Here is a 13,220-nt window from a genome sequence, read left to right as displayed (position 1 = left end):
TCCCAGCACAAACACCAACCAAATTCCAATACAGTGCACAACTTCCATACATTTCAAGGACACTTTTGAGAGAAAACTATGAATGCTTTCTGCCACCAATATGCTGTAGGTGCCACTTTTCTTACTCCAGAAATGAACAAACACAATTGTTCCTTAAATATAAGTTCTCAGCAACTATACCTGGACCTTATTAAATAAGCAGCATGAGGGAGAGGGAGAGATGGTGCCTTACATGGGCTCATTAATCACAATCTGTGTCGGCTGTTTCAGGAAAGAGAGGAGATTATGGAGGAAGACGACCTGAGAAACAATCTCTCCAATGACCAGGTCTCCAGGATGGTAAAATCCATGAGGGATCGGGAGGGGATCATCTTGTATGCTACAGTTAATGGAATGTTTCTGGCCCACAACATGACACAGCAGGACAAGGAGAAGCACTGCAACCAGCAGGATTCTGTGGGAAGAACAGAGCCATGAAACGCAGCCTCCCATCTTTGCCTCTGCAGCATCACATACCACGTTCATCAGGATTGACCTCAACAACATCTAAAACAATTCTTTTTGTTTTAAAAATCCTCATACAGAGCAACGGTTATCACAGCACTGGTGTATATAGAGGGGGAAATGGTGCAACCTTGCAAATCAGTTTGTCCAAAAGAAAGGGAGGTCAGTTAGGATGAAGCAGTTAGCTTGGATATGTGTGTTAATTAAGAGCCATAGAATGAGGTCCAATTTTCCAGTGGCCAAAGACGAATGCCCTAACAAACAGAGGAGAAATGATCATAACAGGAATGATACAGAGTCCTGCCTAGACCCAAATCTAGTTCTAAATAATGTGAGATCTTTATAACTTCAGATGGTGATTGTTGATGTAGCTGAAGAGCTCTGGAAGCACTTTGTGTTTTTCAGGATGGAAACTAGCAATTCTACTAATGATGGGGATGATTATCTGTTCCCCGGGGTGTTCCTTGCTGTGGAAGTTGCATTATGCACGATGAACCTGTGAGGAGTCTTCCTCCCAACTTGGAATCCTATGAATCTTATTATTTCTTTTGATGAGTAATTAACAGGAGGAGGCACTTAGCTCAGTAGGTCCAAACTTCACCTGCCCAGAACTAGAGGAAATAATAATAAAAATTTATTATTTATACCCTGTCCATCTGGCTGGGCCCCCCCAGCCACCCTGGGCGGCCCCCAACAAGACACTAAAATACAATAACCTATCAAACATTAAAAGCTTCCCTAAACAGGGCTGCCTTTAGATGTCTTCTAAAAGTTTGGTAGTTGTTGTTCTCTTTGACATCTGGTGGGAGGGCGTTCCACAGGGAGGGCGCCACCACCGAGAAGGCCCTCTGCCTGGTTCCCTGTAACTTGGCTTCTCGCAGTGAGGGAACCACCAGAAGGCCCTCAGAGCTGGACCTCAGTGTCCGGGCAGAATGATGGAACACATCCCTGATATTGGGCATAACCCAGCAAGCCTTCATTTCCCCCCAAAATGTGAAGGCCTAGAGCTAAGGGTACAATCACAGCCTAGGGAAATTCCTGGTTCAGACGCATCGTGATTATGGGCTCATCTCTTTAAATTATTTGCCCCATTAAATTTTATTTGTGTATTGTGTTGTTATCAAAAGTATTTGTTTATGCAGTATTATCAACATGAATGTCATCACATAACATCTATACATCATTTTCATAGAGTTTCCCCTCAAACCATAACTTCCTGTAGACCTCAGATCTATATTGCACAACCGCTCCCATGTCAACATGAGAGAAAGGAAGAAAGGACTGTTTCGCTGTAGCTGCAGCAGCATCTCTTTACTGCCCTCTCTCCAAAGTGAAGGAGAAGCAAAATTACCTCCCTGCGAGCCGGAAACTGGGGCAACGGCTTGGCCAGCAGACAAGTGGGATCCAAACTGGGAGGAGCTCAATTGATACAACAAGACAGAAGGCAGAGGAAGGAAGTTTCGTGCGTGTCATCGCAGGCTCAGAAGGGCCATGCCCCCCCCCGGGGAAATCAGAGCCCCCCTTTCTTCGATTTCAAGGGGGAATAACTGTCTGCTGAGGTCGGGGCTCCCCCCCCCCTTCGCCCACCAACCTGCATCCCGAGGAGGCCTGGCAGCCCCCTAATAAGGAGACCCCCACCCCCCAAATAAAAGCCCCCTCCAGCCCCCAGCTCCCCTTTGCAAGAAACATCCCTGGTGCTGGTGTCTGAGGAGGGGGGGAGAGACAGAGAGGAGCCCCCGCAGCCCATTCCCTGCAACAGACCCCTCCTCTCTTGGGAAGATGCAACCCCCCCCCCCCCGCAAAAAAGCTCCCCTTTTCCAGCTGCTCTTTTCGCTCCGGCTCCTGCCTGGGGATGGTTTACCTGGAGACAGGCTGGTCATTGCCAGGGCGCTTGCTCATTGGCCGAACTGGGAGGGACTTTTCTGCTCCGCCAAACCACCCCCTGGCCGCCCCCGCCCCCCCCCAGCCCCTTGGAGGGCGAGCATCCAGGAGCAGTGGCGTAGCGTGGGGGGTGCAGGGGGGGCCGGCCGCACCGGGCGCAACATCTGGGGGTTAGGGTTAGGGGGCGCAAATCCACGGGTTAGGGGGCGCAAATTACTTGCCTTGCCCCGGGTGCTGACAACCCACGCTACGCCACTGTCCAGGAGGAAGGGGCAAGGGACACTCGGGCTTGAATCGCCCCTCGCCCGCCTCGGCCCAGGAAGAGGAGGAAGAAGAGCCCTTTGCTGCCTCTGGGCGACCCCCCTCCTGGCCCCGCCAAGGGGGGCCGGAGCCCTGAAGGGTCAGGGGGCGCAGGAGGGAGGGGGAGATGCCCGGGGAGGGGTCCCCGCAAAGAAGCTTGGGGGCTGGGGGAGAAAGATCGGGCCCCCGGGCGTTGCTTGTGGGCAAAGGTGGAGGGGTCTCTCTGGCTGCAGGGAGGAGAAGCCCCCTGCCCTGACAGGTGCCGACGCTGCACCCAGGAAGACGGAGGGGTTGGGGGGAGGAAGGAAATTGGACGCCCCCAAAACACGAAAGGGAGGGGAGGGAGGATCTGAAGTTGGAAGGAGGGAAAGACAAGAGAAAGACAAGAGTTGTTCTTTCCCCTTTATGGGCTCTGCTGCCACAGAGACCTGCTTGGTTCAGAAGCCCCCAATGGTCACACCCAAAAGGCACCAGCCCCCCCGTCCCCAATGCCCCCAGAAGACACAGTGGCCTCTCTCCTCCCCAACAGCACAAAAGGCGGAACCTATTTACCCACCCTGGAAGAATGGCAGATGAAGCTGATGGACTACATGGAACTGGCAGAAATGACTGGCAGAATCCGGGACCAGGGGAAAGAGACGGCGGAAGAAGATTGGAAGAAATTTAAAGACTATTTACAGAAATATTGTAAAATTAATGAATGTTAGAATGATGTTGGATAGGAATTAAGTGGTTTCCAGCTGTAATGCTTTAAGGGAATATGAAAAATGGGTTGTTAATAGGGAAAAATCTAATGTTACTATTTTAAGACCAAAGATTAGGATAAACAAAGAGGGTAAGGATTTGCTGAGCCAACAAATTGAACTGGAATACAAAAAAGGGAGGTATGAAGAGGTCCGGGAAACAAGCTAAGGAAAATAAGTAATAGAAAAATGGAGTGGTTTTTAATCATTTTTATTTTGTATTTTTTTTCTTTTTCATTTTGTATTGTAATATCTTAAAAAAATCTTAATAAATATCTTATAAAAACAAAAAAACAAAAGGCGGAACCTAAAAACATCGCGGAGCAGAACCCTTGAAGACTCGGAGGAAATCCTTGTATTCTTGGCTTCACTTTGCGGCAAGGAGCGCAGGGCAGAGTTACATCCTTGCTACATTCACAACAATCCATTGAGGAGACATGGGTTGGTCTATTGAAGGATTGCTCTGCCAGAGTCACCCCAAATGCAAATCCACCCCAGGATCACCTTTTGGGGCTCTTACGGCTGTGAAATGAGGGGATTTTAAAGTGTGTGTGTTTGGGAGCAGAGAAAGTCCTTCAGCATCGCCCCCCCCCCCGCCCCTCTCCCCCCCCCCACAGTAGAGGACACCCTGGTGGAGCTGGACTTCTTCCAGGAGAGCTTCCCTTCGGAGAAGACGTCCGGGGAGTTCCTGCTGGAGTTTGACAACGAGGAGATCCTGCACGTGGACTGGGAGAAGAAGCAGGACGCCTGGAGGCTGCCCGACTTCCAGCGCTTCTACAGCTTCGAGATGAGGGCGCCCTGGCCAACATTGCCCTCATGAAGAACAACATGGAGCGAAGCAACCACACCCGTGCCCTGAATGGTAGGGCACTCGAGGGGGGCAGGGGAGAGAGCTGGGGGGCAGGCAGGGGGTGGTCTCTTGGCTTCTGACAAGGAAGACCTTTCAGGACCCCTTTCTGCCTACCCAGAAGGAACTCTGCTCGAGGGAGCCAGTCCTTGGCTGACTGAGACAGGCTAAAAGGGAAGAAAAACGAAACGGGAGGGGCGCCATTGCACTTCGTACAAGCTCAGAGGCATTCCCAAACCTGAACACCCGGTGCAAATATACTCACAGCAGCTAATGGTGTGGGAGATTTTGCAGTCAAATCTAACAATGCATATTCTTGCTAGTTAGCATGTGAAGGGGTCAAGTCCAGAGAGCTGTACTAGGGATACAGGGACCATAGAAAGGTAGTTGGTAGAGAGGAATTTGTGTGATGGGGGGAAGGAGAAAATAATATTTTCTTCTCTCTCTCTTCCTTTGACCAATGATGGAAGCAGACTGGCCGTCACTTGCTCCAAGTTCAGGCACATGCCTGAAGTTGTTTTTTGCTGTAAATGCAAATATTTTGTCCGTGTTGTTTTAATGCTGTTGGTGCTGAGGATGAATGTTTGACTGTGAGCAAATATATGTTTTAAACTTACTTTTCAGCCTGTAGCAGGTTTCTTTGATAAACTGGGGGGAACAAAGGGAGAGATCAGCCTAATAGCTAATTGCTATGTTTTCAGTTTATAGACTGCTTAAAATGGGTTTTAATCCCATTTCTTTCTCCATCTCCTTCCTCAGTTGCTCCTTCAGCCATTGTGTACCCAGAAAATGCTGTGGAAGTGGGGGACCCCAATGTCCTCATCTGCTTTGTGGACAGGTACTCCCCCCAGTCCTGAACATCACCTGGCTGAAGAACAATGAGGTGGTCTCTGAGGGCGTGGAGGAGATAGACTTCTATCCTAGCGTGGACAACACTTTCTGCAAGTTCTCCTACCTCCCCTTTGTCCCACAGCAGGAAGACATCTACATCTGCCAAGTGGAGCACTGGGGCATCCCAGAGGGAAAGATGGAGAAGATCTGGCGTAAGTACCGGACAGGATTGGGGCTTTTCTCTGGGACTTGAACTCACAAACCCAGATTTTTAGCTCATAAGAAGCAAGTTCAGATTATCAGAGCAATTTATTCAATTGAAGTATATTTGCACTTTTGCATAATTCATTCTGCTCTTTCTAGCCATAGGACAAAATAAGGTGCTCAGCTCCCTTCAAGGTATTGTCTCTCAATTTAACTTAAAAGTGTATATTAAAGGGTGTAGGGTGGGTGTGTCAGGACTCTTGGGCTCTTTCTTCTGCTGAACACACACAGAGAAACAGAGTCCCTCCTTAGCCCTGTCCTCTCTCTCTCTCTCCATCCCAGTTTCCAAGGTGCCCTCTCCCATCCCAGAGATGATGAAGAATGTGCTGGGTGCCCTGGGCTTGGCCTTTGATATCCTGAGCATCATCTCTGGCACCATCATTTTCTTCAAGGCCATGAGGATTAACGGTCACAGGGGCCTCTTGTGAGTTGAACCCGTTTCACTTCATGGGCTCAGAGACAAATTCAAGGGAAGCCAAAATAGGGGACAGAGGCTTTGTCATAGCAATGGAGTAGGGTGGGCCTCATCCTGCCCAGAAGCTGCTCAACCTCAATACTCCCAGCTCACAAGCTCCCTTCTCCTTTCTTTTCAGATAATGGAGGATTTGTTTCCTGGCCGCCTCTTCTGCAAGGCCCTCTCAGGTCAGCTCCTCTGGCAAGAGTCTCTTCTGCTATAAATAAGCTGGAAGGAGTTGCTACCTCTATGTGAAGCTTATTCTTAGAAGCTTTTCTGATAATGTGTTTAACTTACGAGAACAATAATGATAGCCAAAGATCTTAGGCAGACTTACTGTACATTACTTTTCTCCCTTTTATGTTTCCCTCTTAACAAAGAAATTGCTCTCAGACTGTTGACAGCTATACTCCGATTATTTTTTTTACAATGGGAGGCCATCAACCATAAGGGTTTTTAATGCAAAATCTGTTTCCCAACATCTCTGTGCTTCAAACATCTGGTACAATGGCTCATTTCCTAAGTTGGACGGGTTCCAGGCAAAGTTTCTTTGATCCCTATTACAGGTCCCAAACTGTGTCCCAAACTCAATTCTATTTTCGGAAACAGGTGAATGCTTGGTGGGCTGCCTTGAGATACTGGCTCAAGATCTCAGTATTCAGCCTGGGGAAGGGATTATTCGTACATTTAACCAACAAGAAGTTTGTCAGCCCATGGCTGAAAACCATGGCCAGTAAAGCTACCTTGATTGGACTGCCATCATCCCCCTTATATCATCTGGGTTACAACACTCCCCTTGAATCCCTGAGGCAAAGGCTTTGAGACATCTCATATAGCAACCTGCAATCCTGATCTTATGTAATTTGTAGCCCAGTTGCAGCTGGAACCCAATACAGGTACGACTTTCAGATATCCTCATACCTTAGAAATTTGTCTGTACCTACCTATCTGCATTTATTTACCAAAGCCAGACTAAATGTATTACCCTTGGAAGTTCTAAACGGCAGACTGAGAGGCATCCCCTATCAGAATAGGCTTTGTTTACCTTCCCAGGATGTCAATTGTATGAAGCATATCCTACTGCATTGTGGGCAACATGAGCAAGCAGGGGACCAATTGACCAAACTCTTACTGGCAAATTTGCAGGGAAAATCTGAAGCCTCCCATATTAAATATCTTTTGGAAGACAGGTCAAATGATATTACACTGGGCGTGGCAAAGGTTCTATCAGAGGTTATAAGAAACAAAGATCATTATGCCCTAGATGAAACAAAATGACTGCCTTGGTTCTACCATCTGTCTGTCTGGTTGTTTTAACTGTATCTAGTTTTGAAATTCATAGAATAGAATCATAGAATCATAGAGTTGGAAGAGACCACAAGGGCCATCGAGTCCAACCCCCTGCCAAGCAGGAAACACCATCAGAGCACTCCTGACATATGGCTGTCAAGCCTCAGCTTAAAGACCTCCAAAGAAGGAGACTCCACCACACTCCTTGGCAGCAAATTCCAAGGAATTTTATTTCTTGTAGTTTGGATCCATTGCTCCGTGTCCGCTTCTCTGGAGCAGCAGAAAACAACCTTTCTCCCTCCTCTATATGACATCCTTTTATATATTTGAACATGGCTATCATATCACCCCTTAACCTCCTCTTCTCCAGGCTAAACATGCCCAGCTCCCTTAGCCGTTCCTCATAAGGCATCGTTTCCAGGCCTTTGACCATTTTGGTTGCCCTCCTCTGGACACGTTCCAGTTTGTCAGTGTCCTTCTTGAATTGTGGTGCCCAGAACTGGACACAGTACTCCAGGTGTGGTCTGACCAGAGCAGAATACAGCGGCACTATTACTTCCCTTGATCTAGATGCTATACTCCTATTGATGCAGCCCAGAATTGCATTGGCTTTTTTAGCTGCCGCGTCACACTGTTGGCTCAGGTCAAGTTTGTGGTCAACCAAGACTCCTAGATCCTTTTCACATGTACTGCTCTCAAGCCAGGTGTCACCCATCTTGTATTTGTGCCTCTCATTTTTTTTTTGCCCAAGTGCAATACTTTACATTTCTCCCTGTTAAAATTCATCTTGTTTGTTTTGGCCCAGTTCTCTAATCTGTCAAGGTCGTTTTGAAGTGTGATCCTGTCCTCTGGGGTGTTAGCCACCCCTCCCAGTTTGGTGTCATCTGCAGTTTGATCAGGATGCCCTTGAGTCCATCATCCAAGTCGTTGATAAAGATGTTGAATAAGACCGGGCCCAAGACAGAACCCTGTGGCACCCCACTAGTCACTCTTCTCCAGGATGAAGAGGAACCATTGATGAGCACCCTTTGGGTTCGGTCAGCCAGCCAGTTACAAATCCACTGAGTGGTAGCATAGTCAAGACCGCATTTTACCAGCTTCTTTACAAGAATATCATGGGGCACCTTGTCAAATGCCTTGCTGAAATCAAGGTAGGCTACATCCACTGCGTTCCCTTCATCTACCAGGCTTGTAATTCTGTCAAAAAACGAGATCAGGTTAGTCTGACATGACTTATTTTTCAGAAATCCATGCTGACTATTGGTGATCACACCATTCCTTTCTAGGTGCTCACAGACTGTTCGCTTAATGATCTGCTCCAGAATCTTCCCTGGTATTGATGTCAGACTGACTGGGCGATAATTATTTGGGTCCTCTCTTTTCCCCTTTTTGAAAATAGGGACAACATTTGCCCTCCTCCAGTCTGCCGGGACTTCGCCTGTTCTCCAGGAATTCTCAAAGATGACTGCCAGTGGTTCTGAGATCACATCTGCCAGTTCTTTTAATACTCTTGGATGCAGTTCATCTGGCCCTGGAGACTTGAATACATCTAAACTAGCCAAATATTCTTGTACTATCTCCTTAGTTATTCTGGGCTGTGTTTCCTCTGCTGAATCATTTGCTCCAAATTCTTCAGGTCGGGCATTGTTTTCTTTATCGGAGAAGACTGAGGCAATTGTTTTATGGTTTATGTTTTATGGGACTTTGGACCACAATAAAGTATTGATTACAGTGGTACCTCAGCTTAAGTACTTAATTCGTTCCGGAGATCCGTACTTAACCTGAAACTGTTCTTAACATGAAGCACCACTTTAGCTAATGGGGCCTCCTGCTGCTGCCACGCCGCCGGAGCCCGATTTCTGGTCTCATCCTGAAGCAAACTTCTTAACCTGAAGCACTATTTTTGGGATAGTCGAGTATGTAATCTGAAGCGTATGTAACCTGAAGCGTATGTAACCCGAGGTACCACTGTATTATGTTTTTATATACAGTGGTGCCTCGCAAGACGAAATTAATTCGTTCCGCAAGTCTCTTCGTCTTGCGAGTTTTTCGTCTTGCGATGCACGGTTTCCCATAGGAATGCATTGAAAATCAATTAATGCGTTCCTAGGGAAACCGCCTTCAGACCAGGTCTGGGGACAGTCTGTCCCCGGACCTCTTCTGAAGGCTGGGGGGGACAAGGGTTTTTCTTCCCACCCCCAGCATTTAAAAAAACCCCGGGACAGTGGAGGACTTCTCCGCTGTCCGGGCGATCTTAAAATGCTGGCGGGCATTTTAAAAGCCCCTGGGAAGGCAGGCAGGGGGGACAAAGACTTTTGCCCCCTGCCAGCCTTCAGAAGAGGTCCTGGACCTCTTCTGAAGGCGGGCGGGGGGTGAAAGTCTTTGCTCCCCCCCCCCGCCTGCCTTCAAAGCCCTCCGGGACAGGCAGGCAGGGGGGAGCAAAGACTTTCGCCCCCCGCCCGCCTTCAGAAGGTGTCCCCGCCCCACCGCCAGGCTTCGGAGGAGGTCCGAGGACGGTGGGGAAGACGCGCTGCGCTTCCCCGCTGTCCCTGAGATTTCCCTATGGGCTGTCGTCTTGTGAAGCAAGCCCATAGGGAAATTCGTTTTGCGAAGCGCCTCCAAAACGGAAAACCCTTTTGTCTAGCGGGTTTTCCGTCTTGCGAGGCATTCATCTTGCGGGGTACCACTGTATGTTGGAAGCACCAAGAGTGGCTGGGGCAACCCAATCAGATGGGGAAGAAGAAGAAGAAGAAGAAGAAGAAGAAGAAGAAGAAGAAGAAGAAGAAGAAGAAGAAGAAGAAGAAATAATAAATGGAGGGTGGTATACAAATCGAATAAATAGTTATATTATTGATAGTCTGGTTGGCTTTTTGAGAACAGGATGCTGGACTAGATGCGTAATGGGTTGGATCCAGCAAATTCTCCCAATGTTCTTATGTATTACTGTGTTTAGACTTAGATTTCTGTGCAAACAACTTTGAGACGGATTGTGAAAAACGCTGTAAATAAATAGACAATGATGAGAGAGGGGTGAAAACACTGAGTATGAAAAGGATTAGATTTGGTACACACAAGGGATTTCCTTGGCCAGTTTTATTCCAACAAATGCCTGCATTTTCTCATAATGCAACAATTAAATGCATCAGTGAAGGTTGACTCTTATTTGCTCCTCAGAATCAAGTGGTCTTTGCTGTTCAAGTCGGGCCTCAGAATGATTATGTACAATTTGGGGAAGAAGATGCAAGTGAGCAATCCTGCACTGGAGGCCAAGATGCAGAAGATCTCCACAGCCACCATCTGCTTTCCTTTGGTGCTCAGATAAGAGGGAACAAAGGACAGCCAAACGCTGCAGAACACCAACATGCTGAAAGTGATGAACTTGGCTTCGTTGAAACTGTCTGGCAACTTCCTGGCCAGGAAGGCCACCGTGAAGCTGACACTGGCCAGGAATCCCAGGTACCCCAGGACACAATAAAACATGGGAGCAGAGCCTTCGTTGCATTCCACGATGATTTCCTCCGCCAGAGAGTTCATGTCCACATCTGGGAAGGGAGGAGCCGTACAGAGCCAAACAGCACAAATAATGGCTTGAAGTGAGCAGCAACCCAGAAGAACAGAGTTGGCCAGAGATTTCCCCACCCATTTCCTTACCCTGGATCCTGGTTTGGTGGCCATGAAGGCCAGAACCACTGTGATGGTTTTGGCCAAGACACAAGACACCGCAATGGAGAAGATGATGCCAAAGGCCGTTTGTCGTAAAGAGCAGCTGACTGGGTGAGGCTGGCCAATGAAGAGCAAGGAGCAGAGGAAGCAGAGCAAGAGGGCAAGGAGCAGAGTGTAGGTGAGGTCCCGGTTGTTGGCTTTGACAATGGGAGTGTCCCTGTTCTTAGTGAAGACGCCAAGGACCAAGGCTGTGACCAGAGCAAAGAGCAGAGCTAAGACAGCTAATGCGAATCCCAAAGGCTCTGCGTAGGAAAGGAAATTGTGGGTCTTAGGAATGCAATGATCTCTCTCCTGGTTTGGAAATTGACGTTCTTGGCATTTGAAACAATAATCCATATCTAAAAAAATCAGATTAATGATGTATGAGTTCACACAAACAAGGCAACCTTTTTCTTCTGGCATATTTCATTCTTTGTAGTGAAATGGATTCCTCCATCTCCAATGGCCGTTCAAATTTCCTTTGAAACAAATACTACTTCTGCCCCAAAAACACAATTCTGAGACATTAATTAGTTGGAAACAAGTATCAGAGATAAGTGGAAACCACAAAAATGCAACGGGTATTATTTCTTCATAAACCATAGAGGTGCTATCAATCACATAACCAGGTATTTAGGAAGCAAAGTATTGGTGACTGTTAATATGGTGCCATTGAAAGAGCAAACTGTAGTCTCTTCTGAAAAGTGAGAAGCCGCTATGATATCTTGGAGCAGCAGAATTTGATTTTGTGTTTCTGGCTCTCACCCCCAAAACTATGGGGATGGAGGGTTAAGCAAGTCCTCCCTGACTCCACAAGCTGTGGCAGGTGGGGAGCAGGCAGAGTACACTGGACATGATCCACACCTATTTCCACAGGTCTACTTTGTAAAGGTTAACGTTGTGGCTTTAGTAGTAGATAGGTAGCCGTGTTGGTCTGTCATAGTCAAAAAAAAAAAATTCCTTCCAGTAGCACCTTAAAGACCAACTAAGTTAGTTCTTGGTATGAGCTTTGAGTGTATCTGAAGAAGTGTGCATGCACACGAAAGCTCATACCAAGAACTAACTTAGTTGGTCTTTAAGGTGCTACTGGAAGGAATTTTTTTTGTTGTTGTGGCTTTAGTTTGCCCCACTCTCTGTGTCTGTCTTCTTTCTTCCAGATCTGAGTGCAACTGCTGTCCTGTTTAGGATTGAGTACTGAACTGTTAATAAGGGGAAAATGTTGAAATAGACTAGGAAGCATTGTTTAAAATAATAGATGATGTCTCCTACCCATTTGATTCGAAATCATCCCATCTGGACATGAAGCACAGTCATAGCAACAAAATGGCCGCCCCTCCTTCTTTTTCCGGCTGTAGCCTGGCTGGCACCGATCATTGCACAAACCAAGGGGCATCACCTAGCCAGAAAGAGAGGAGAAGAGAAGAGAAAGCTCCCTTTTGCATGGTAAAGAACACAGTTTGAACCAAGAGATGAGATCACAAAGAGACGAGTCATGTTATTCCAGAATGGTGGTGTGTGCCTGAATAAATTGTAATATAAATATTGGGAGTGAAGCAGAAGGGAAACTGAATTTTTCATCTGTATAAGATGGTGTTTGGGAAGAGGACAGGGAAAGACAACAGATTCTGAATTACAGGGAGTTGGCAGAGAAGGCAAAATGGGAAACATATACATTAAGCTCAGAGAGACACTACAAGACAAATACTCTTCCTTCAACACAAATGGGTAATTTACCCTCCCCTTGTCTTCTGAGAAATAAATCTTGCTTGGATCCATAGGATTTACTCCTACATTAGGGCATAGCTGTCAACTTACAGATTTGAAAATAAGGGACCAGCAGCCTCACCTTTCCCAGGCACTCCTGTCTTCCACTGCCTCCCCTCCCCAGCGTTCAAAACCTCCCTCAGCTTGCATTAACTAGCCACACACACACAGCCTCCCCCCCATCGCCACGAGATCGCCACCCACTATTTTAGTCAACCAGCTCCTTTCCTTTTCCCCATAACAGTCAATCGAAGGAGCCTCCAAAACAAATCCAAAAGCCCCCCCCCGAAATCGCCTTTCCTTTCCCCCCACCATGTGCCCATACTCCAGACAGACCTTTTCCCCGGCAAGGGTGAGTGGGCCGTCGATGACATATCCATCCCATTCTGAGCACAGGTGTGTTCAACTTCTGAGCCCCTCCAAGCCAAAGGCTGAAAGCACAGCATGCAGCCAAACGAAGCCTCAAGCGGTGGTTCCTACAGCGCAGCAACCCGGCATAGGGGATGCAACAAGGAAAACCACCGTCACCTCTCTGCTAGGAAGCGCTGAGCAAAGGCGAGTCCCCAGGCAATGTGGCTGGGCACAAGGCATGCAAGCTCCACCCCACAGTCATTCTTAGACTTTCTATTGGGTGAGCAAC

At 47.5% G+C, this 13,220-nt stretch overlaps 1 protein-coding gene across 1 annotated transcript; it reads left to right on the top strand.

Annotated features, from left to right (window-relative positions):
• Nucleotides 1–4,038: 4,038 nt before the first annotated feature.
• LOC309536999 (HLA class II histocompatibility antigen, DR alpha chain-like) lies at nt 4,039–7,154 on the top strand (the record flags this gene model as incomplete). Its single annotated transcript, XM_082231434.1, is given in 6 exon segments — nt 4,039–4,213; nt 4,216–4,290; nt 5,035–5,115; nt 5,118–5,318; nt 5,653–5,794; nt 5,964–7,154. Coding segments are annotated over 6 exon segments (678 nt in total), but the record flags the coding sequence as incomplete, so codon positions are not given.
• Between the last annotated feature and the right edge of the window lie 6,066 nt (nt 7,155–13,220).

This window comes from Podarcis vaucheri (genome assembly GCF_965113315.1).
Source record: "Podarcis vaucheri genome assembly, chromosome: 7".
NCBI classification, from domain to species: domain Eukaryota; kingdom Metazoa; phylum Chordata; class Lepidosauria; order Squamata; family Lacertidae; genus Podarcis; species Podarcis vaucheri.
The sequence above is the reverse complement of the archived record's forward strand: the minus strand, read 5'-3'. Positions and strand labels throughout refer to the sequence as shown.